At 32.0% G+C, this 22,343-nt stretch overlaps 1 protein-coding gene across 1 annotated transcript in view; it reads left to right on the forward strand.

Annotated features, from left to right (window-relative positions):
* Positions 1 to 17,309, forward strand: part of LOC129223280 (peroxisomal acyl-coenzyme A oxidase 3-like) — a 62,426-nt gene extending 45,117 nt beyond the window's left edge. Inside the window, exons 14-16 of the mRNA XM_054857849.1 lie at positions 1,448 to 1,583; positions 14,885 to 15,039; positions 16,856 to 17,309. Coding sequence (XP_054713824.1) covers positions 1,448 to 1,583; positions 14,885 to 15,039; positions 16,856 to 16,972 — 408 coding nt within the window. The 3' untranslated portion in view covers positions 16,973 to 17,309. The remainder of the gene's footprint in view (positions 1 to 1,447; positions 1,584 to 14,884; positions 15,040 to 16,855) is intronic.
* Positions 17,310 to 22,343: the final 5,034 nt, after the last annotated feature.

Genomic DNA, 22,343 nt, shown 5'->3' on the forward strand with positions numbered 1-22,343 from the left:
AAGTAGTTGTACATTATGTTGCTGTACATTGCAAATAGTGATTGGAATAACGGTATACCAAATACCGGTATTTCAAGCTATTTTGGAATTTCGGAATACCAGTATTTGCTGGGGTAAAATACCGGTATTTTCGGTATTAGCTGAAAAAAATATGTTTCAATTAAAAAGTTTTCAATTTAACTTACTATATATCTATTATATTTCAAAGGTTACGTTTTTCAATGAGACAGTAATAAAATCAAACTATTGATGTAAAAATTTGGCTTCAGAAGCACAAATTAATAGAATATCAATGGATAAAAGTTTTTCTTTTGTTTGTGTACATCACTTTTTTTTAAAAATGTCCTTGAAAGCTGACTTGCTCTTTTGTGAAAAGTGAATTTCAAGTGTAACTACGACTGCGTTTGTGCTATGAATAATTTATTCCAACCATCAATTGCAACAATATTTTATGACATATATTTTTTAATATTTGACTCAACTGTATAAATTTTGAGAAAAACCTTTCCTTTTAAGTATCACAAATGCTGAATTGCTTTCACCAGTATTGGGGTGCTATTCTCTCTCGGTATTGAGCTGTCTACTTGGTGGGATAACACTTAGCAACTATATAGTAATCATGAAAATTTACATAGAGGAAAGGCAAAACCAACTGGCATATATTTTTAGATATGTACACAATTGTAAGAAATTTTGAGGAGAAACCAATAAAAAAGATCAAGTTAAGCTCATAATAAATTTCCAACCAAAGAGTTAATGAAACACAAACACAAGCCTATCCTGATCAAGAGAAAATTACTGAAGATGATGTTAATATAGGAAAGGAATTGTCTCGAAAAGAAAAATTACAACTGGTTATATTAAAAAAAAATCCTCCACACAATAAATAAGAAACACACACACAAAATGTAATTTATCCAAATAATGCACTTTTTGCACAAAATTGTGAAATATGGCAAAGAAACAATGGGTTTTTGATCATTTATTGAGAAATTCCTATTTTACACACATTTAAATCTCTGTATTAAGAGTAAAGGTAGCCACTTTGAATACTTGTTAAAGATATTAAACAAACAATGTATTTATATTTATTTTGAAGTTTGGTTGCAATATTTCCATTAGGATTGAAGTTATAATATATCATGTGTGTCCAAGTTATTTCTTGTCATCCTGTATAACAGAAGAACTCTGATATAAACACCTTTCCTCCAGTAGCATAACCAGAATTTTATTCTGAACTGTACAATCAATGATAAAAAATTAATAAAACTAATAAAAATATACGGCTTTTTCCCTTATTTTTCTCATTTTATCAAAGTATCAGGTTTCCGGTAGTTTGTTTCCAAAAACAATAAATTTGAACGAAGTAAAGTTTTCAAAATTTTTTTTAATGACTTAAGTTGAATTTCTTGTCAACCGAATAAATAATTGTTTAATGATTTTTTAGCATGCTGTTCTCCAGAAGTTCTATAATTTCATTTTTGAAGAAAATTCTGATCAACAATTGTCAAGTGTGTTGCACAAACTTGGATGCTTATATGGTTTATGGTGTATGCAGAAACATTTTTCAATTTTTCATGAAGGTAATTATTATATTTTTTATGAGAGGTAGGAGATACTTTTTATAATGTTTGAAACTGAAAAAAGTAGAAAAATTAGTAGGTGGTGTATCATTTTTATTCAGTCACTTTGAAAACCAGGTTTAAACTAGTTACATTTCTTTTCTTTCAATCTATATTAAATGTAAGGTTTAATTTGCATAGGAGCTCAGCTTCCTAACTACTTTTCAGTTTCATGTGAATTTCCTCATAATAGGCGGAACTCTTGCTATATACACTCTAAAATAGGTTCGGAAGATTATAGGGTCCCATACTCATTTTGTTAAAAATTAAGCCCTGTCGAGTGTCATTATTGTCTTTCATTTTCAAAAGGTATTTTAAAATGTTAACTTTTGTTAATCATCTGGAATTTCCTTAAATTTCTACTTAGAAAATGTTAAAAGATAAACATAGAATCTTTCTTGCAAATAGTTCGGAATTTGGGAGGAGGGATAAATTATTTTTTATACAGTTGACTCCCGCTATAACGCGATTTTTTCCACCAGTAATGAATTTTAGACATAACGCGAATTCCTCGCCTGCAACACGAAAATTTTCGGAAGGGAATCGCGATGTGTAAGTATCGGCTTTGTTATTGGCTACTAATTTTTTTTCGTGAATAGACCTTTATTCCTTTAGCATTACTCAGAGCGAAAGTTCCCGCACGGTACTAGTTTGATACATCGCTTATACAAATGACTGCTCATTTTCCTTTTTTTTTTCATGCTAAATGTGAAAGTTGTTGAAATATAATGACGCCTAAGAGCGCTGTTTCATCTTGTGAAGATAAAAAAAAAGAGAGAGAGAAAGTTTCTGACAATTAAAGAAAAGCTAAAGATTATGTGCTTAAACAGCTATAAAGTGCGTGGAAGGTAGCATGACATTAAGTATGAGCGAATCTTCCATATGTACAATTAAAAGTCAAAAAAAAGGAAATTTGTAAAAGTTTATTAAGTTAAGCAAAATGCAAAAATTATGAAAATGGAAGCTGCTTTTGTGTTGAGAATCAAAGAGACCAGGAAGGGGGGTGTTGCCATAGATGGAAGTGTTATAACTAGAACGCTTCCACCTAACTTAAGAACTAGTGAAGCAACTGTATTGTGTATTTAAAAATATATAAAATATACCTTTAAATAGACAGGGTGGCGACAGATCAGGGAGATCAGGGGAAAATCAGGGAATTTTGAAAAAATTACAAAAAATCAGGGAAAATTAATTTTTTGAAGAAAAAAAAATTTTTTTTTGCTTTACAAAAGTAAGTACTCTAATTCCCTGCGCATTTTCCGCCAATTATCTGTTCAAAAAAATAAATAAATAAATGAATAAAATTAATGAGGAGCGATTATACACTACCGCATATTTGTGCATCTTTTTTCCTCAACGTCAAAGTATTGAATCTTACTTATTATCCACAGGATGAACTTCCTAAGATTGCTTCTGTGTCTGTTAGGTTGTTTATTTTACCTAGCTTGAAATTTCCTTTTATGCTTTCAATGCTACGTAAAATAAACAACCATACAGGCAAAGAGGAAGCCTTCATTAATGCCTGAGCTCCTTTGCCTTTATTCCATTCTCTTGAAGTAATTAGCGTACTGAAATCACAATTTCAAGAAGAAATCTTTGGTTTTTGAATTAATACTATAAAAGCTTAAAAGTTATTACTTCTTCGTGTTTTTAATTTAATTGCTAAAATTAAACTTTCAATATAAAAAAAAAACTATTTTTGCCGTTATACTATGGGTAATTCCATATCAAATCAACCAATGGTCAAAACGTCATGTCTTTGGATTTTGCTCATTTTTTGTTCCAATGGAGTGTTACCACAACAGAGAAAATATACAAAGTTTTGGATTTTTTCACTCATTTGTTTTCGAATTATAATATTTTAAAGTTTTGACGAAGTTGAAAAATTTTCCTGACACGTTTTCTTTAAACAGCCGTAATTAAAAAACTATTTGACTCAAAGAGTTAAAACTGGTAGTGTTTTGTTCTGTATTTAATAAGGTTTTATAAAATATATGACATGACCTAGTTCTACCTTTTTCTTTTTTTAACATTTTTTTGAAAAAAAAAATTAATTTAAAAAAACTCAAAATCGAAATTTTTAATTTTTTTGAAAAAAAATTATGTTATTAAGTCTTACTTTAGCAACATTTATGCAAAATTTCATGATGGCATTATTGTGATATCATAAGAAAAAAAAATCCTCTTTCAACATCTTTATTCATGTAACAATTCATACTGCTTGATCAGCTGGATCATCCAAAGGGGGTGGAGGGTGGAGGGATGGCAAAGACTGTGCCATTAAGATTTTTAAGGGGGTGTTTAAGGGGCATTTTTCTCTGTAAAGAGGTTTCATCCCTGGGGGGGGGGGGCTGTACAGTATTTGAGGAGGTGTGATTCCTTTATATATATATATATATATATATATATATATATATATATATATATAGATGTTTATTTATACAGAAATATATATGTATGTATATATATGTGCAGGTTTTTTTAAATAGCCAAGAATTGAAATTTATTAACTGAAAATATATTAGTCTACTTATCGATGGCAAATGGTCCGTAATCGAAAGTGTTGAAATAATTCAGTAAAGCAAAGGTCTCCAATCAACATTTTTTCAATCATGGGTTGATAGAGTAGAAGGGCTTAACCATCATGAGTCATGCTTCAGCACCTACATCCCTGCTACCCATCCCCTAAGTAGCCACTTCCACTCATCAGCTGCCTGCTGTAACGAACCCTTAGGCTTTCTCCTGGTGTAATATGTCTGCTTTCTCCCACTACAGAGGCATTGAAATCTTCAGAACTTTGTATGTTCTTCGACAGTGCACATTCTAAATTTTACTGCTTGCTTTCTTTGAGAAATTTTTTTCCAAGTTTTATTCTTATTTTAATGTTAAATTTATGCATATTTTTGTTAAGAGCCAACTTTCAGTTGAAAATGGATAAACAATGGAGCATATTTTGCTGCAATCCATTTAAAAAGAAAGGATATTGGGTGAAAAAAGATCTAAGAACTGCTAGCTTGTGGATGACAACACTAACATATGGCATTGAAGAAGGAATGAAAATTTCTACTGCTTGTTGCATACAAATAAGTAAGCAAAAACATTCTTTAGTTCCCGAAACTGATGATATTATGAATGAGTTCAGCAAAGATCCAAAACCAGGCTCTAGTACAGAGGATCCCGAGTTCATGAGCCCTCATAATGGGGATGTACAGTTTGAAGAAATTGTGGGCTATATTGCTTGTGCCTATGACAGCAAATGGTGGATAGGATATGTAATTTCAAAAGATCAGGTAGAAGAAGAAATCTAGGTTTCTTTCCTTTATCCTAGCGAACCATCATCATCATTCATTTATCCAAGAAAAGCAGACATTTTGACCATTCCTAAAAATTTTGTTCTGTGCAAATTACATCTTGTCACTGCTACAAGCAGAACATACCAAGTCTCGAAAGAGGAGATGGCAAAAGTAATTGAAATCTTACATAAGAAGAAAGTATATCTATACTATAGGACCTACAAATCGAGTTCTATAGTAGCAAAGTGAGTTACACACATCTCAAACTGCTTCTTAATGGGCTTAAAAAAATATTAAATTTTATATTGTAGCAATTAAATTAAATAAAACAAATTTGCTTTTAAAATATGGCTAAAAAAGCTTCAGTAACTTTTAAATTAAAGTTTTCAAATTTAAATAAAATTTAGATTTTTTATTCAATAATAAATATTTTTTCACCGAAAATATTGTTTGAACTTGTTAATATGCTTGCAATACTGACAAGTACTTGTTTTGCTACACAATAGTCCCGGTTTAAACCTTAACTACTTTTCATTAGAACACATGTTTTTTACAAATAAAATTAAAGCAACTGTTTGAAAGAGAATTTTTTTTTTCTCCATGATACCACAAAAATGCCATCATGAAATTTTGAATTTATGTTGCTTAAAGAAGATATATATTATATAGACAAGGAGGTCTATACTACTATTCCAATAAGTTCAAAATTCATCACATGTGTGTCCGTGGTTCTTCTTAAAACATAATTGGTACTTAAAACATAATTGGCCGAGTACTCGGTAACTCAGTACTCGGCCGAGTAGTGAAAGGCCGAGTACTCGGTACTCGGCCAAAGTGATACTCGGTACGTCTCTAATAATAGCCTTTTAAAGATTACTAAACAATGTAAAATTTAAGATGCTTCCAGAGTTAAAAAAATTTATAACTTTGGAAAGAATTGTTGAAATAATTTGAAACTTCAGATTTGTCATCATGGAGGTGTGTATCATAGACAGATAAAAAATCATTACATTCTAAAACATTGACCTTAAAAATTTATTTTTTATTAGTTGATTTGACATGGAATGACCCATTAAAGCACTGTTGAAAGAGGAAAAAAAAAATTTCTGCATGATACCAAAAGAAAGCCATCTTGAAATTTGGAATAAATGTTGCTAACAAAAGGCTAAGTAACATATATTTTTTTCAAGAAAATTAAAAATTTCGATTTTGAATTTTTACAAATTAAAAAAAACTTTTTTAATAAAAAAATTAAAAAAATATTTTTTTAGCAACTGGACTATTATATATTTTTGAAAACCTTATAAAAGACTAAACAAAACAGCACCAATTGTAGACTTCTAAGTCAAATAGTACTCTAATGATAGCCCTTTTAAGATTTTAATCAATGCAAAATTTCGGATTCCTCCAAAATTAAAAAAATGTATAACTTTGCAAAGAATTGTTGAAAAAATTTGAAACTTCAATTTTTTCATCCTGGAGGTAAGTATAACAAACAGACAAAAAATCATAACAATCCAAAACATTGACCTTCAAAATTTATTTTTTATTGGTTGATTTGATATGGAATGACCCCTATTTGTTGTCACCGCAGATCATAAAAGTTTTCTTTTCTTCAGACTTAAGTGATTCTTTAATTTTATAACCGAGTTGTATTCTTCTTTTATATATTTTGAAATTAACTAATTGCTTTTTTTTTGCTTTTTTCCCCCTGCATTTCAAAGTTGTTTGTTACAAAAGCAATCTAAGATTTTTTTTTTCCATTACATCCTGAAATCATTTGAAATAGAGTTAACCTGTGTACTTAAGTAAATATCTTTATTTTTCCATTGTTAAAATGCTGTATTCATTCATTAAAACCTATGTTCTTGATTAGAGAAAAGCTCCGTATGAATGGATGTCAAATGGTTTCATCTGTTTTGCATAAATATGTCAATTAGTTATATAAGAATAACTACATTATTTCTATTCTTTCACTATTACTTGTTATTCTTGCAACAATTATTATACTGTTTGAAAACTTAGAACTAAAAAGTAATTGAAATTATTTTGAACTATCATAAATACGCATATGTTTTTTAAGAGTAATTTTAATAGTTTCTTAAAATTCTTATGCTAAGTGGTTTCTGGAAGTTAAGTTTTTTTTTTTTTAATTTTCTCTAATCTTTCCATGTAGAAAAACTTAATATACTGTTTTGTAGGGTTTTTTCCCTAAAAAAATTGACTTGATATGTTTTTTTTTAACCATTTTACAGGCATGAAAGTGCCAGCTGACAAAAAAAGCTGAACTTTTCGCGAACACTAAAAATATCACACCGAACACACATACTATAAAAAATAAGCATACAGACATCAATAAATGCATTTACAAAATTACTTGTGTAAATATAAATCCAATAAGACAAAAAAAAATGCTTACTTTTATTTCCAGAAATATTCCTCAATTAGAACGAAGTCTTTGGGTTTGAGAATAATTGATTAATGATTATTTCATAATTTATGTAAAGAAAAATTTGCTAAACATCTTGAATATATTATAGTCATAAAACACACTAAGTTTCCATATGAGTTTTTCCCTTGTGTTGCAGAAAGAAAATCTTTAGAATAAAAAAAACACTTAATGAAGACAAAAATTCTTGAATATGAAAAACAACCAATAAATAATGATGGACGAGATAAATGATACTTGTGAAAATTCATAAAATTAGGGACAATTTATTGTTCTCTCCTTCTTTTTTTCTTTGTAATCTGGGCTGCCATCTGCTCTAACTTCCTCTTACGAGCTAACTTTAATTTTTTTTCAGCAACCTTCATGGATTCAATTGCTTTTTGTTTAGCTATAGCTGCACTTTTCAATATCTTCAAGTTTTCAGCTTTGGCTTCCTTTTCTTTCCTTTTATCCTCTAATTCCGTTTTGTACAATTGATAGGAACTCCTTAAATTCTTGCATAATGAACTCTGTACAGGAGATTGCAAAGGATTCTGCCGTTTAAAATAATCAACAGCAGATTTTTCACTTTTTAACAGCTTGTAGCGAACAGTCTGAATAGCAGATAAAGTCCCAATGTGGCCACATTCCTGATCCAATATGTTGTTCATTGCACTGAACGCACTTTCACTTGGGGACCATGGAAACAGCTGAAAATAGCTCTCACTATTTTTGATAAATTTGGAAATCTTCCAGTTTTAAAAACATGTGCCCACCATACATCAATTCTCACTGGATTTTCATTTTCAATAGGAGAGGGCAAGTTGTTAGCAATTTGATATGTATGAACTTCTAATCCATATAGTGTCATCTCTTTCTCATTCAAAACATTTGTTATAAATGTTGGAAGCCTTTTCAGTCTTGCTAATGTCGTGTGATGACCTCTGGCAGTGGGATCGATGGCTGACATACATTTCAGCAAAGAACTTACTAAGGGCAAAGTTTTTTGCATATATTTTCCACAACTAACAAATGCTGCCTTAGCATTTTTCAGAAATTCTTGAACTTCTGCATCATTGACTTTAGATTTGTCAACGATACACAATGTGTTTTTTCCCAAATACATTTGAGTATCAGGTAGCAGAACGTCATCCTCTAACTTGATATCTTGCACTTTTTTGTCTTGCAAAAATTCAGGTTTTTACAGAAAGTGACAAGAATTCATGAAAAAGTTGCTGTTGCTCATCATAAAGTTTGTGTATTAATGGCTCTTTCATTTTAAAGAGACAGACATGCCTCTTTAGAACTGGGAGCACCGAGGCATAAAAATGCAGAATCAGCTGCAGTTTCCTTCTACAGTAGAACAGTTTTTGAATTATCCTATCTTTTCTCTTCCTACCATCAACAGTTAACTGCTTACTGTTCAAGTACTTAAAAATTTCTTTTATTTCCTTCCTTCCTTGGTCACTGACATTATTTTGTTTGTAAACACTGATACAAATATTTAATTTCTTATCACTTCTACTTAGGAACCCATAATAAATAAACTAGTATGTTGTGGCCATCACAAAACTTTCTTCTATATTTTTCTTTTTTTTTTCTGATCCCTCCCCATGCTTGACGAGGAAGCAATATTCCCAACAAAAACAAAATTACACATGCAAAAACTTGACGACCATCCCAATGTCTGAATTATTGCAAAAGCAAAGCAAAGAACGAAAATTGAAAGTGATTTTAAAAGCCTTGCTTGAATTAATTACAAATATTTTATTTGTTAACAAACATAAGATGGCAACAGTTAAAAATTTTAAATCATTGAGATAATATTTCCTATCATTTCCATACAATTAAAATCACGAGAAATAAGCAGACGACAATCTATTACGATTTATCTTTCTTATTGTTGCATTAATAAAAATATTTTTATTCGCAAAAAAAAAAAATCAACACCTCTTGGAGCGATTGGCGTCAAAATTGAGCCAAAGCCTGTTTACAAATGGATTCACATATATTCCAAATTTCAACCAGAACGTAGCATTACTTCTTGAGATAGGGCACTCAAAATGGAAAAAAAGAACGGGTGATTGCGCTACCCCCCCCTTTTTAGCTGTTGACACAAAAATAAAATCAGTTCTTATACCCACTAAGGGCTACTTGCCGATAAATTTTTCTTTCATTCCGTTCATTATTTCTTGAGATACAGCAGTCACAATTGACGACAAGAAACGTTCTATAGCTCAACCCCCGTTTGAGTTATTGACACCAAAATTGAATCAGCACCTGTTCCTGTTAATACCAACATATGGACCAAATTTTGTTTGATTCCGCCAGTTACTTCCTGAGGAATAGCAAGCACGCGTAACTCGAAAAACGTCCCATTGCTCCACCCCCCTTGGAGGAATTCGCGCCAAAATCTAATGGGCACAAGTTCACATAGGGGCACATATGTGTACTAAATTTCGTTCGATTTCATGCAGTAGTTTTTGTTGTAGAGCAGCCACAAAAAACTGGTCACACACAGACGTGACACACATACATACACACACACACACATACACACACACACAGACAGACAGACATTTTCCAAAAATGGTCGAAATGGACTCAGCACACCTCAAAACGTTCGAATCCGTCAAAATTCGAAATTCGAAAATTTGCACGAATCCAATACTTTCTTCTATATATTAGATATAGAAGAAAGTAAAAACTGTTAAACAGTCAAATATTAGCAAATTACTAAGTGTAACATCATACATTGAAAGCCATCGATGAGGGACCATGTTCTCAATTTTTGTACATTTAACATTAAAAATGAAGCAAATTTCGTCAAATTTTTCCCTCATGTCTGCAGACCAGTGGAAATCATTATAAACATCTCTAAAATATTCTTCTACAAAGCCACAAAATGGCTTGGAAAAATGCTTCGTGGCATTATGTATATGATGACACGAATCTCCATCTTTGTCCAGCAAATGAGGTGCCTTTTCATTTCGGATTCGCGTTTCTAAGCCAGACTTCGAACCTCTCATCACTTTGCAAGAATCCATTAATATAGAGACTAAATTTTGAAAGGGTATCTCATTTTTGCTGAATGTATGAACAATTTCTTTGTACAGTGAAACCTGTGTAAGTTGACCACTTGCGGTGCACTATTTTAGTGGTCAACTTAAACAGGTGGTCAACTTATAGAGGTTGAATTATATGATATAGATCTAATTCTGTGCCTGAAAATAGTGTTCAACTTAGACAGGTGGTCAACTTACAAGGGTGGTCAACTTCACAGGTTTTACTGTACAACTGTTCAGCAGTCACCCTTGATACGCTTAAGGAGACCAAATGGTCAAGTACAACCTTATTGTACTCCGGAGAAAAATAGCTCGCTAAAATGCATAACACTCTCATACGATTGTTGCTTGTTGCTTCATCTATATTTAAGGAACATTTTTTTTTTTTTTTCAAATTTCCCATTGTCTCTTCATAACAGGTTTTTCCCATGCCAAGTCGCATTTTATATGAAGCTGTGGTGCGTGACATCGTTAAGTGTGACAATGCTTTCTTGTCTGATGCCATTGCTTTACTTAAATCAATCAGCACAGGAGCAATAGTAAATGGAAGATTATTCTCAGCCAGGACTCCTAGCAACATACCTTCTAAACTGCTAACTCTGTCATAGAGAGGTATATTTGGACAAGAAACTGCTGTGTCTTGAGATTGAGGCTCAACAAAAAATGAAGAGGGCAAAACAAAATTCTTTCTTTTTAGACCCTCTTTTTCACAATGTTTTTTGGTCTGGATGTGACTGCTAATTGCAGAATACCCACCTTTTCCATAATAGATTAAATCTTGGCACAGTTCGCATTTCGCTTTGCCGCTAACATTGATCTTTTGTATGCACTCCTTCACAGTAACTTCATATTCTTCATCTTTTAATTTTATCTTAAATTTATTTTCCAACCAAGAAAGTTTAAATTTATTCTTCTCACCACCATCTATTTCACGCGCTTTATGCTCTTCATTAACTGTTAAGATATTCATGATGATGGATAAAGGCACATGCTCGTTACAGCTTCACTTTATGAACGAAAACGAATAATTAATCCCACGTGAATGTACACCAACATAAGCTAAACAATCACAACATCGCACTGAAAGTACAAGTTACAGTTATTTATTTGAATCAGGGCCGTATCCAGAGGGGGGGCCTGACGCCCCCCCCCCCCGAAACCCGAAATGTTTTGTACCGTAAAACAAAAGGTTTTTTTTTTAATTCCTAATGTAATTTTTTTTAATTCCTAAATTAAAATGACAAAGTTTTTTTTAAAATTAATTTTGCTACTATTCAAAATTTATAATATTTTGAAAAAATACAGAAAAAGGAGTTCTTGTTCTCATTAGCTGCAAGGCACACTTGAAATTTAGACCTTTAATTAGGACTTCCTGCTCTCTTTCCCAATTCAATTCAGGGCAGTCCAGGGTTAAGGCAGGCCCTTTGTCAGTTTGGTAGACTTTTCATGTCGACCGAACTGACTTCTGTGCACTTCTTCCTCCAGAGGCGTGCACAGAAATTTCGGGGCTGTCACAAATGCTTTTTTTTGGGCCCCCTCCATATTGTTTACCCATATTTTCAACCCTAGGTTTAAAAATATTGGGCCCCATTTAAGCTCGGGCCTGGGCCAACAGGTGTCCCTTCTCCCCTCTGTGCACGACCCTGCCCTCCTCCCCCTAAAACTCTTATAAAACTTACACTGTACTGATTTCGAGCCGGGGACTCCCCAAAGACTGGGCCTCTAGTTTCTGATTAGGCGAGTATCTTGTTACCAAGATGTGCCAAATTCAGCTCCTTGATACATCCTGAGTAAAAAATGCAAAAATCACGATTCTTGCGTTTTTGTAGCATAATTTTCAAGATCATTTTTGTGACTGATATGTTTCTTGTCTTGCATTTATTTAATGCCGAATTCAGTATCATGGAAGTTCTTTTGTTATTGCTTTTTTTTTTCTTGCTTCTACTGCATACTGTTAATACCTTTAGTATGAGGAAAAAAATAACACTTACTCTACTCTCTTTCATTTTCTGCATTACTGTTTGACATTTTAAACCGCAACCTTCCTCAAATTTGCGCATGTGTCAGGTCGCTTCTGATTTGATCAAAATAGGGGAGATATTGATAAGAAAGATAACGAATGTGAGGGGGATTTTTTTTTTTTCCGTTGGATTCGTTTATTAGAAATGTTGGTTCAAGTTGATGCTTTTTTTTTTTTTTTTAAGAGAAATGCTACCATGGTGCATTATTCTCTTCAACAAGCTGTCACCCCTTTTTAAAATAGAACCGTTCAACGGTGCTAGTCACGGCTTTCAAGATTAGACAGTACTTGTGATTGAAAAAAAAGTTTGTTTCGAGAAATATTTCGTTGCATTTATTTTTAACTTAAAACGGGTGTGTCTTACAAAGTTATAATCATTTTGTAAGACTGTGCAATCAACTTCGGAAAAGTGTAAATAAAGAGCTTCAAATAATTTCAACTGTTCGAGAGTCTTTGAAAATTATTTAAATTTTGAAATTCCTTGAAAAGTTCTTCAATTTTGTATTTTATCAAGAAAAAAAAAGTATGAATTGTCCAAATGACCGGAATATTACTCTTCCGTTCTTATTTTCTGAATGTCTACACCATTTCTTTTAAACTATTTTGTACAATTTTCATACTGTAGGGCATTTAATGAAAAAAAAAACTGGGGTAGGGGGAGTGATTAAAAACAAACTTCACTAAAAGCTGATATGAACAGATGACGAAGTGCTTCTCTTTTCTCCTCTCTCGTTTTTCCTCTCTGTCCATTAAGTTCCATGATTTGTAGAGCAAGCAATTTTTATTTTGTTTGATCTTAATTTGCAAAAGAATGTATATCTTTTAAAAGACTTTGTTTGCCTTTTTTTTTTTTCATATTTTTGTAGTCTCAATTACCTAATATAAGGCCTCAAAATACAGTTTTTTTTTTTGAAAATTTCTCGGGGAAAAAACCCCCTGACCCCCTGAAATTATGGATCTTCTACATCCGACTTAAAGGGACACTCTACTGTTATCCTTACCACTACAAGGTGAATAAGAAAAATAATAAGAAATTAAAATAACAACAGTAAACAATCATTAAAAATACAGACAAAAAGTCTTCTATGTTAACATTTTTATGCCTTTGGTGTGTCTATATATACTATATGTGTGTGTGTGTGTTAGGGCAATGTGCTAATCCGGGCCCCTCTCGAAAAAATTTCTGGATACGGCCTTGATTTGAATGGACGCTTTTGCTAGACTACTATCGCCTTCGAGACTTTGCCGACCTCAGCCGGTATAAACAAACGCAAGCCTTTTTCCCCTTTTGAAAATGCGCGACGGGAGAAGATCGTCATTGGACCGCACGAAAGTAACCCTGCCTACCTTGACCCCGCCTTTGCTCTGTACGTGAGCTGCTCTTATCGCTAGGAGATTACCGCGGTGGCTCCGCGATACACGGAAGTTAGAGATCGTCTTACGTCTCAGACCCCCCCCCCCCCCCCCCCCCACACACATTTCCACTCACGAGTTCTTGACGGATTTGCATCGATCTCAGAAACAGCGCGGAGAGCTTTCAAAAAAGCGGAATTCCGCGAAGACGCGGAAAACTTTCATGCCTGATTTTATTAAAAAAGTAGCATCTTTTTAAAATATATCTTTAGTTCAACAACTTTACACAACTTAAAACGTTTAAAATACTGCATTTTATACAAACATGCAATGGATTTAAAGTAGAGCAAAGAAAGAAAACCATTATTATTGGTAATGTAAATCAGGGAAATTTGGTGAATCAGGGAAATCGGGGAAAATTCAGGGAACTTTTTTTCACAATTCCTGTTGCCACCCTGATAGATTTTTTTAAGTCCTAGGCAGGGTTGCCAGATGTCACAGATTTCAAGAAACAATCCTGTTTTTTTTGAAAAATTGTCCCACGTCCCGGGGAACTTCCATACGACATGGCTAAAGTCCCGTCTTCTAGCTGATAACAATATTTTACAGCACGAGACATTATTTTAAGGGGGAAAAAATAAAGTAAAAGAGAAAAAAATGGGAAATAATGAGCAATAAGAAAATTATATGGCACCAAATGCAAAAATTATTTTCCTTTTGATTTGGTTTGTATGTTTTTGTTTTGGCGGCAGACCATAAGGAACGGAATGGTTGCTTCTTTGCTCATTGACTAATTTTAGAAATATATCTCTGCGCATGCATCGTCAATCACAATGAAAACAACTTTTATACTTTGATAAGCGACATTTTGTGAGGTTTAATGCTTTGTTGCAATTGAATTTTTCAGATTTATCATGAATAGATGCCTGAAAAATACTCCCCCCCCCCCCATCCCACCTTCACTACTAGAAGCCTGTCCCGTATTTTCTGTTCTTAATTCTGGCAACCCTGGTCCTAGGCCCTGAAAAGTCATCTTTAAATAGAAAAAGTTGTTACACAGAGAACCAACTGTATTATTAATGCACCATACTTTTATTTTACAGGAGGCTATTGTAACAAAAACTACCATAGTACACTTATCAAGAAAGCTGTCTTAAGACTATGTACTGAATTGAAAGACGATGCAGTGTCACTTATTGACGTAATTGCACCTCCAGATTTTATTCTCAACTCAGCTCTTGGGCGATCAGATGGGCAAGTAAGTATGGATTTAATGATTATGATCATATTTAGTTATGAAATATTTTCACAACTTTACTGAAGGGCTTTCAGTTGTAAAGAAAAATTTAATCTGAACAGCTTCAAGTATCATGGTAACACAAGGGTGCTCACCTGGGGGGGGGGGAGGAAGGGGTCATGGAGCAGACGGCACCATTGAAATTTTCTTTTGGAAACGTACAGTCTGTTTAAAGTAGTACATTCTAAGTGAAAGTTGCTGCATAATGAAAAGAACAAGACCGATAACAAGCTTTTTCCAACTCAAAGAAAAAAATTAAAATGAAGAAAAGGAGTGCTCTAAAAAGAGAAAGTTAACGTCGTCTGAAGAAAACGAAGTACAGTCTGCAAAGCAGCGTTAGTCCCATCAGACCCTTCTGAAGGTAATTTTATTTTAATTCAAAAGAAAAACTGCATAGCATTACATGAATAAATGTTTAAAAACGAGATGAATCTAGATTATTTCTATTAGCTTGGTTCGGTTTAAAAAGTAGAAAATAAAAGACTACTGTTTATAATAACCGAAAATTGCTGTTGCTCTCTCAAATAGATATTTATGTAAATTCTAAAGCAGCTAATAAAATTAAAAATAAATATCTTTCTAGATATATATTCATAAATATAATATCTTTATAGTCTGAACACCGATGAGATTGAAAGTCAAACATCCAGTTTACAGGCGGAAATGGAAGTATCTATTAGCTTTTAGGGATCCCAGCTTTTGTAGATGTGTGTTAGCCTCTAAATTAAGCAGTCACATTGAAATGAACGGAACACGCTCATCAGATGTTTGATTTCCCCCTGATTTGGATAGACTGGTTTTGACAAGACGTTGCTAGAAAATTTCACTTTAAATTAAATGGAGGGAAAAGAAAAAAAGTTGAATTTTCCATAACATTAAAAAAATAAAAAATTCTTTGCTTTTGTTTTGTTTGACACAAGTATCGGAATTGGGGCACGCCATTCCAAAGTATGTAAAATTCACCTCCCTCTTATTTTTTTTAATACTAAAAAAATTTACACACAAACACACACACACATATATATATATATATATATATAAGAAGAAACCCCCCCGCCCCCCCCGCCCCCGAAAGTCGGGTCTAGCTACGCCTCTGTCTCAAAAATCGGAGATGAAAACTTTTAGCTCATAGATAAGATTATGATGTTTGAAAATGTTTTTAAAAAAGCGAAAAAGTGCTGTAGACGTCTTTGAAAAATTCACTAAGACGGGAAAAACGCTAAAAAAAGCAAAAAAATGAAATGACATCCACTTTCGAACCCTGATTATAGCGATAGCAAAAGCAATGTGATGGGAAAATGAACATTGACTGTTGCATAGCGGTAGCGCAGCAGAGGAAGAATTGTGTTTTATGACGTGGCCCAATGGCTGTGCGTTTTCAGTCACGTGACATTGTTTACAAAAACCGCCTTTTCTAATTCCTCCTCATGCTTAAGTGAATGATTGTTTTAAATTTTAATGTTGATTTTTGGCATCACCATCATCAAATCTATGAAATACCACCAACTTGATCATATTTTGCGACATAGTGCATGCTCCCTATTATGAGGATTGACTGTACTGTAAAATATTCTCTTTGCTTATCATTTCAATTCATTTATTTAAACAATATTTCTCAAAATACTTCGTGTTTATCAATCAAAGTTTTACCAAAATCTAGGAACTTCAGCCATTTTTTGGGGGGTTGTATTATTATTAGGTTATGCATGCAGTAAAAGAAACATAGTACGAAATTGTATTACTCTTAACATATAGAACTCTGTTTTTAATTTTGCAGGTTTATAAAAACTTATATGATGTCATAGTTCAAACTCCAGGGGCTTTGGATCGTGCACCATGGTGGGAAGAATTCCTCAAAAAACCTAAAGTACATTCACTTCAAGCCAAGCTCTAAAAAGACTTGTTTGAAAACTATCAGAATATGGATGCAGAAATAGTTGAATTTGTAACCAATGTTTTTAAATTATCTTTGTGGTAGTTAAATATTCCGTAGTTTACGGGTAACACTTTTGAGTTTTGTTAGTCAAAATACAAAGCTAATTGAAGACCTTCTGTTGCATGAGATTTTTATTGAAGTTTGGAAAACTGTTACTTATTATGCATGTTTAAAATATGAAATTGAAGGGAATGTTAAACTTTCCAAAAAACACATGCATCAAAAGTTGTTTTAAGAAATAAATTTTATTCAAATGTAATTTTAGTAATTTAATTACTTTTATGTATATTTTGCAAACTGCATTTATTTCATCATTTGCTCTTTATCGAGCATTTCAATATCATAACACAACTATTCTTACTTTAAAACGAGGTTATGAAAGAGGGTTTTTTTTTTAATTAAATTTTATATTCTTGTAAATGTTGTGTTTTGTGCATATTATCATTGTATTCATTTAAATTTATCAGCCATTTCATTTTTCTAAAACGGATGTTAGTAGGTACTTAATATACATATTTATAATGATTTAAGCCATAAGAAAAAGGTAATCAATGGAATGTCAAGGTTTTTTTTTAGAAAAAATTGTTAATTTAGAAAAGCAGTTATTTTTTTGTATTTTAAATAAAAAATCATATTAATAAAATGTTCAAGACTTGAAAAAAAAAATATCCTTAATTTTGGAAAGCAGTTTTAATTTTGTACTTTGAATAAAAAATGTACTGCTTTTTATATGTATATCGTACTAACTATATTTATTAATTCATATAACAATGTAGTTAATATACAGGGTGTTCCGTTTTAACCTGCCTTGATTTTCACAACTGTTAGATGTATACTTCCAATTGCAAAAATGTTCAAAATCAGATGCAGGATTAAGAAATTGAAAGTTTGAAGTGAAAATAAAAATGAGTCAAAAAATACAAAATTTAACTTTTTATATGGGCCCCAGGTCCCCTAGTTTATATTTAGGTAAATAATCACCATTGAAAAATAATTCCAACACAAAGTTTGAAATTAGTACGACCAATATTCACCGAGATATAAAACGCAGCGTTTTGTGACACACCTTTTTTCTCTCGCCCTCAATAACACCTTTTGGGGGGAAATATAGTGGTTAACAAGTGTTTAAAATTACATGTGTGCATAGAGTGATATACAAATTATTCGAGGTTTTGTAATGTTTTTTTGCGTATAACGGTATAACATTGGCAAAAAATTTTGAATAGCAATGAAAAATACAATTGCTTTTTTAATTTGACAACCTGCCATTCTTCTAAAAGGGTGATAAGTTCCAATCTCATTTTATGTATGGTCACCTAAAACTTTAAATTGGAAGAGCTCTTAGAGTTTTGGTCACACAAATGTCACGTTTTTTGTGTTAGTAATAGTTTTCAACGGAGATTATTTCTCTAAATATTAGTTAGGGAACCTAGGGCCAGTATAAAAAAATAAATTTTGTATTTTTTGACTCATTTTTATTTTTGCTTCAAACTTTCAATATCTTAACTCTGCATCTGATTTTAAACATTTTTGCAATTGAAAGTATACATCTAGGACTAACTATTACGAAAATGAAGGCCCTGCAGGTTGAAACGGAACACCCTGTATAAACACCTCAAAGTATATATATATATATATATGTATATTATTGACATGTACAAATAAGTATTATATTGTAAGATGTTATTGTATTTATCAAAGTTAAAACTCTTAATATTTGCTATGTTAATTTTATGTCAATTGTTATTTTAAATCAAAGTATTATATTTCAAGTGAAAATGTTACATACATGATATAGTGCTTTCAAAATGCAAACTTGAAGGGGAGAGGGATGTTTCTAATTGATTTTTTATCACTCGTTTTAAAAGCATTATCATTAATAAAAAAAATTTTTAATGGACATCTTCACCTTGAAATATTTTCTGTCCTATTATTAGTAGTAATAATAAAACCTATACTATATTTCAAAAGATAATTCACTTCATTTCAACTTGAAATCGGATTTATAATATTAAATACCAAATACTGGAAAAATTTTCTTGGTTGAGCTTGAGAGATCTATACCTGTTGCAGTACGTTATAATTGTGAGGGCAGCCGTTAGGGCAATGTCTTTCACCCAGGCAACTGGGGATGAGTGAAAGCTACTTCCATACCATGAAGTAATGCATGATACTCCCAAGACTTCATGCAAAGGTAGGCAATTGGGAAGAATCTATTTTATTTATGAACAAACTTTTTTTTCATAAGCTACGAAGTTATTTGCTACATTGATATATATTTTACGCTTCTTAAATTTTATACTGATTGTTTGCTATAAACAGGCTTTATATTGTTTTCATTGGAAAATCAAGTTTTTATGCAATGCATTCTATAAAAGAGATTTCTAAAAACAAAATCTTCTGGTGAGCTACTAACGCTGATATTTATATGTTTAAAGAAAAACACACTAAACAAAATAAATTACTCAATGTTTTATTATGCAACATGTAATGTGGCATATTAGGATTTTTGTACTTGGATATTGGCTTTTTGTTGGATTAATCAATTGTCAGAACGTAACACTCTCATACACAAAAAAGGAATAATTTGTTTAGTGTTTATCTTAGTCCTGAATTTATTTAAAGTAAAGGAAATATTTTGTAAGTAATTTGTTGCATGACTATGTTGATCTTGACATCAATACGCTAAGCAATATAATCAGTATTTACAAGTGCCTAAATCTATTTTACAATTAATAATAAAGAAACCCATAATAAGATGTATTTCAAATAGATAACTGTGATATTCTCTATAATATTAAGGAGGTTAAATTGTTGAAAATTGCAAAAACATCGAACTTTGAACACCTAATATATCTTTCTAAAACTTTTACATATATTTTGAAGATACCAACAAATCAATTTGCAATAAAGTACTACTTAAAAATATTGAGAAAGTTGAAATTTACATACAAAGTAATTTGATACTTAAAGAGTTTTTTAACTTAAAAAATGTATGTATACTGTTTATACTCTTCCAGTGTTTTTATTTTGATTATTTTGGTCAGTTTAAAATCTCCAAATATGTAATTCAGACTACTTAACTTTACGCGCGTTTGATTCAAAATTTTACTAGGCATTGAAAAAGTGTCAACGTTTTACATTCCATTTTATCTTTAAACAAATAAAGGACATTTTTCCATGTGTTGCCAAAGTATTTAAGAATTTTATAACAAATTGAGTCATTTTTTTTATGTTCCTATTCTAATGCAATTGTGATCTCATCAAATATTGTTTGATGTAACTTAAAGTGAAGTGTTCAATAAAATTATTTTTAAAAAAATACCCAAAATGGTTCAAATTTTACTTAGTAGAAACAGTTTGCTACATAGAATAGAAGAAAAAAAAGTTTGCGTAAGCATAAATAATACAGAAAAGGGAGAAGAAGGCTACAAATTTTATTAGAATGATGCTATATAAAGGTCTAGCCTACAAATAGGGCTGCAGAGTCAACCTGATTTTGGAAATAAAGTGAATCAGATGTTTTAAGGTCCGAGGAGTTGGAGTCTGCATATCTGCCATAGCTACAGAGTTCAGGGCTGGCAAGTTTCTGCCGAGGTGGTTAAAACCACTGGTAGAAACCGGCATGGCAAAAACCACTTTTTGCCACATTTGCGGCAGAAACTGGCAAAAACTCACAAAATGAAAAAAAATTTAAATTATTGACGTGCAATAGGAAGTGCATGGAAAAAATAATTATTAACCAAAGCCCAGTTTAATTAAGATATTACCACAATTTAAAATCAAAAGTTACATTGTTTGAACCCTGCAGTTGCTTCTTAGTCAAGGTGGTTTCTAAAATCTAAACAGTTTCTCAATCTAATATGTACAAATGAGAAACTTTAGAATATTCTTTCAACAGAAGAGCTAGCAGGCAATGCATGAAGGAACAAGCAATGTTCATGAATTTTTCATCGATTGTATATATTTTTTTAATTGGTCTACCATGTAGTAACTGGGGTAGTGAGAGAAATTTAACTGGAAAAATAAGTTTCGAGAAATAGGGCCCATTTTTTTTTTGCAAAACTGTGACATTAGGTACAAAATCTATCTTAATATTTATTGGCAAGTAAAATTCTGGCATTTTCTTCTTGAAGCACGTGATAATTTCAATCACAAACAATTTAGATGAAGCATATGAGTGATCAAATTAAAATTTAGAAATGCCTTTTAATTTTGTATGTCGCTCCTCTTTCCTGAGCACCTATATGATTTTTCGTCCTTTGTTAGATTAATCCAAACATTACGAGCATCTGCAATTGAAAAGTTCCCTTCTCGAACTAAATCAATTGCATTAGCATAGGATTTTATTTTTTTAAATGATGAAATGAAGCTTAATTTTTTAGTTTACTTAAATGAATATCATTTAGCAATCACTTAAGTAATTAAAGATGATTTTAAGTTTTTGCCAGTTTCTGCCGGTTTTTACCGGTTATAACCAGTTTCTGCCACTGGCACGGCAAAAACTAGTTTCTGCCGGCAGAAAGCCAACCCTGACAGAGTTAGATTAATTTTCGGGTAAAGGAGTTGGGGACTTTACAATTCCAGGGGATTCTGTCGTTTTCCCTCTGACACAGCAGCTCTGCCTCTGACAAATGATATACTTATGGGGTTTGAGTCAACTTCAAGTAAGATGTAGATCTTTGTGTACTGAAAACTTCATTTTAAAATCATTTCTAAGATAAATTTACAAGTTCTGGACTAGTGAGGTTTTTATCCCTAATTCAACAAGCACCCGGATTTAATGAGGAATTCAGAAATACTTGGTTGAAATAATAAGTTTATGAGACCATTACTCGCTTTTTCAAGCAAAAAGCCGCTTAAAGCTATAAACATTTTTGGGTGGGGTAACATTTCTACTGTCATGCATCTCAGCACATCTTTTTTAAAAAGTTTTCTTTAGCATTTTTAGATTAATTGGAAAAGTTGGCAATGTGTCATAAATCCTGAGACAGGTTATGACAGCCTTAAGGAAAAAAAATTGGAGCAGAGAATCATTTTAAAATTATATACTTTTTGATGGCATTGTTATGACTTCTGCAAAACTTACGAGGAATGGTTTTAAAGTTAATACCGTTTTGAAAGTTAAAAAAAAACAAGTACAGATAGAGCAAAGAAATTTATTGAACAAAAGTTTACCACCCTTACCCTATTTTTCGACATTGCTCTTGTGATTTTCCAAGCATTTGTCATAGCATGGTACACGTTTTCGTATACCTATTAGTAGAAAGTTGCTGCTTGTGTAGTCAACCATGAGGACTCTTACAGGGCTTTGGCTGGGACATGGGTT

This window comes from Uloborus diversus, chromosome 1, assembly GCF_026930045.1.
Source record: "Uloborus diversus isolate 005 chromosome 1, Udiv.v.3.1, whole genome shotgun sequence".
Lineage (NCBI taxonomy): Eukaryota > Metazoa > Arthropoda > Arachnida > Araneae > Uloboridae > Uloborus > Uloborus diversus.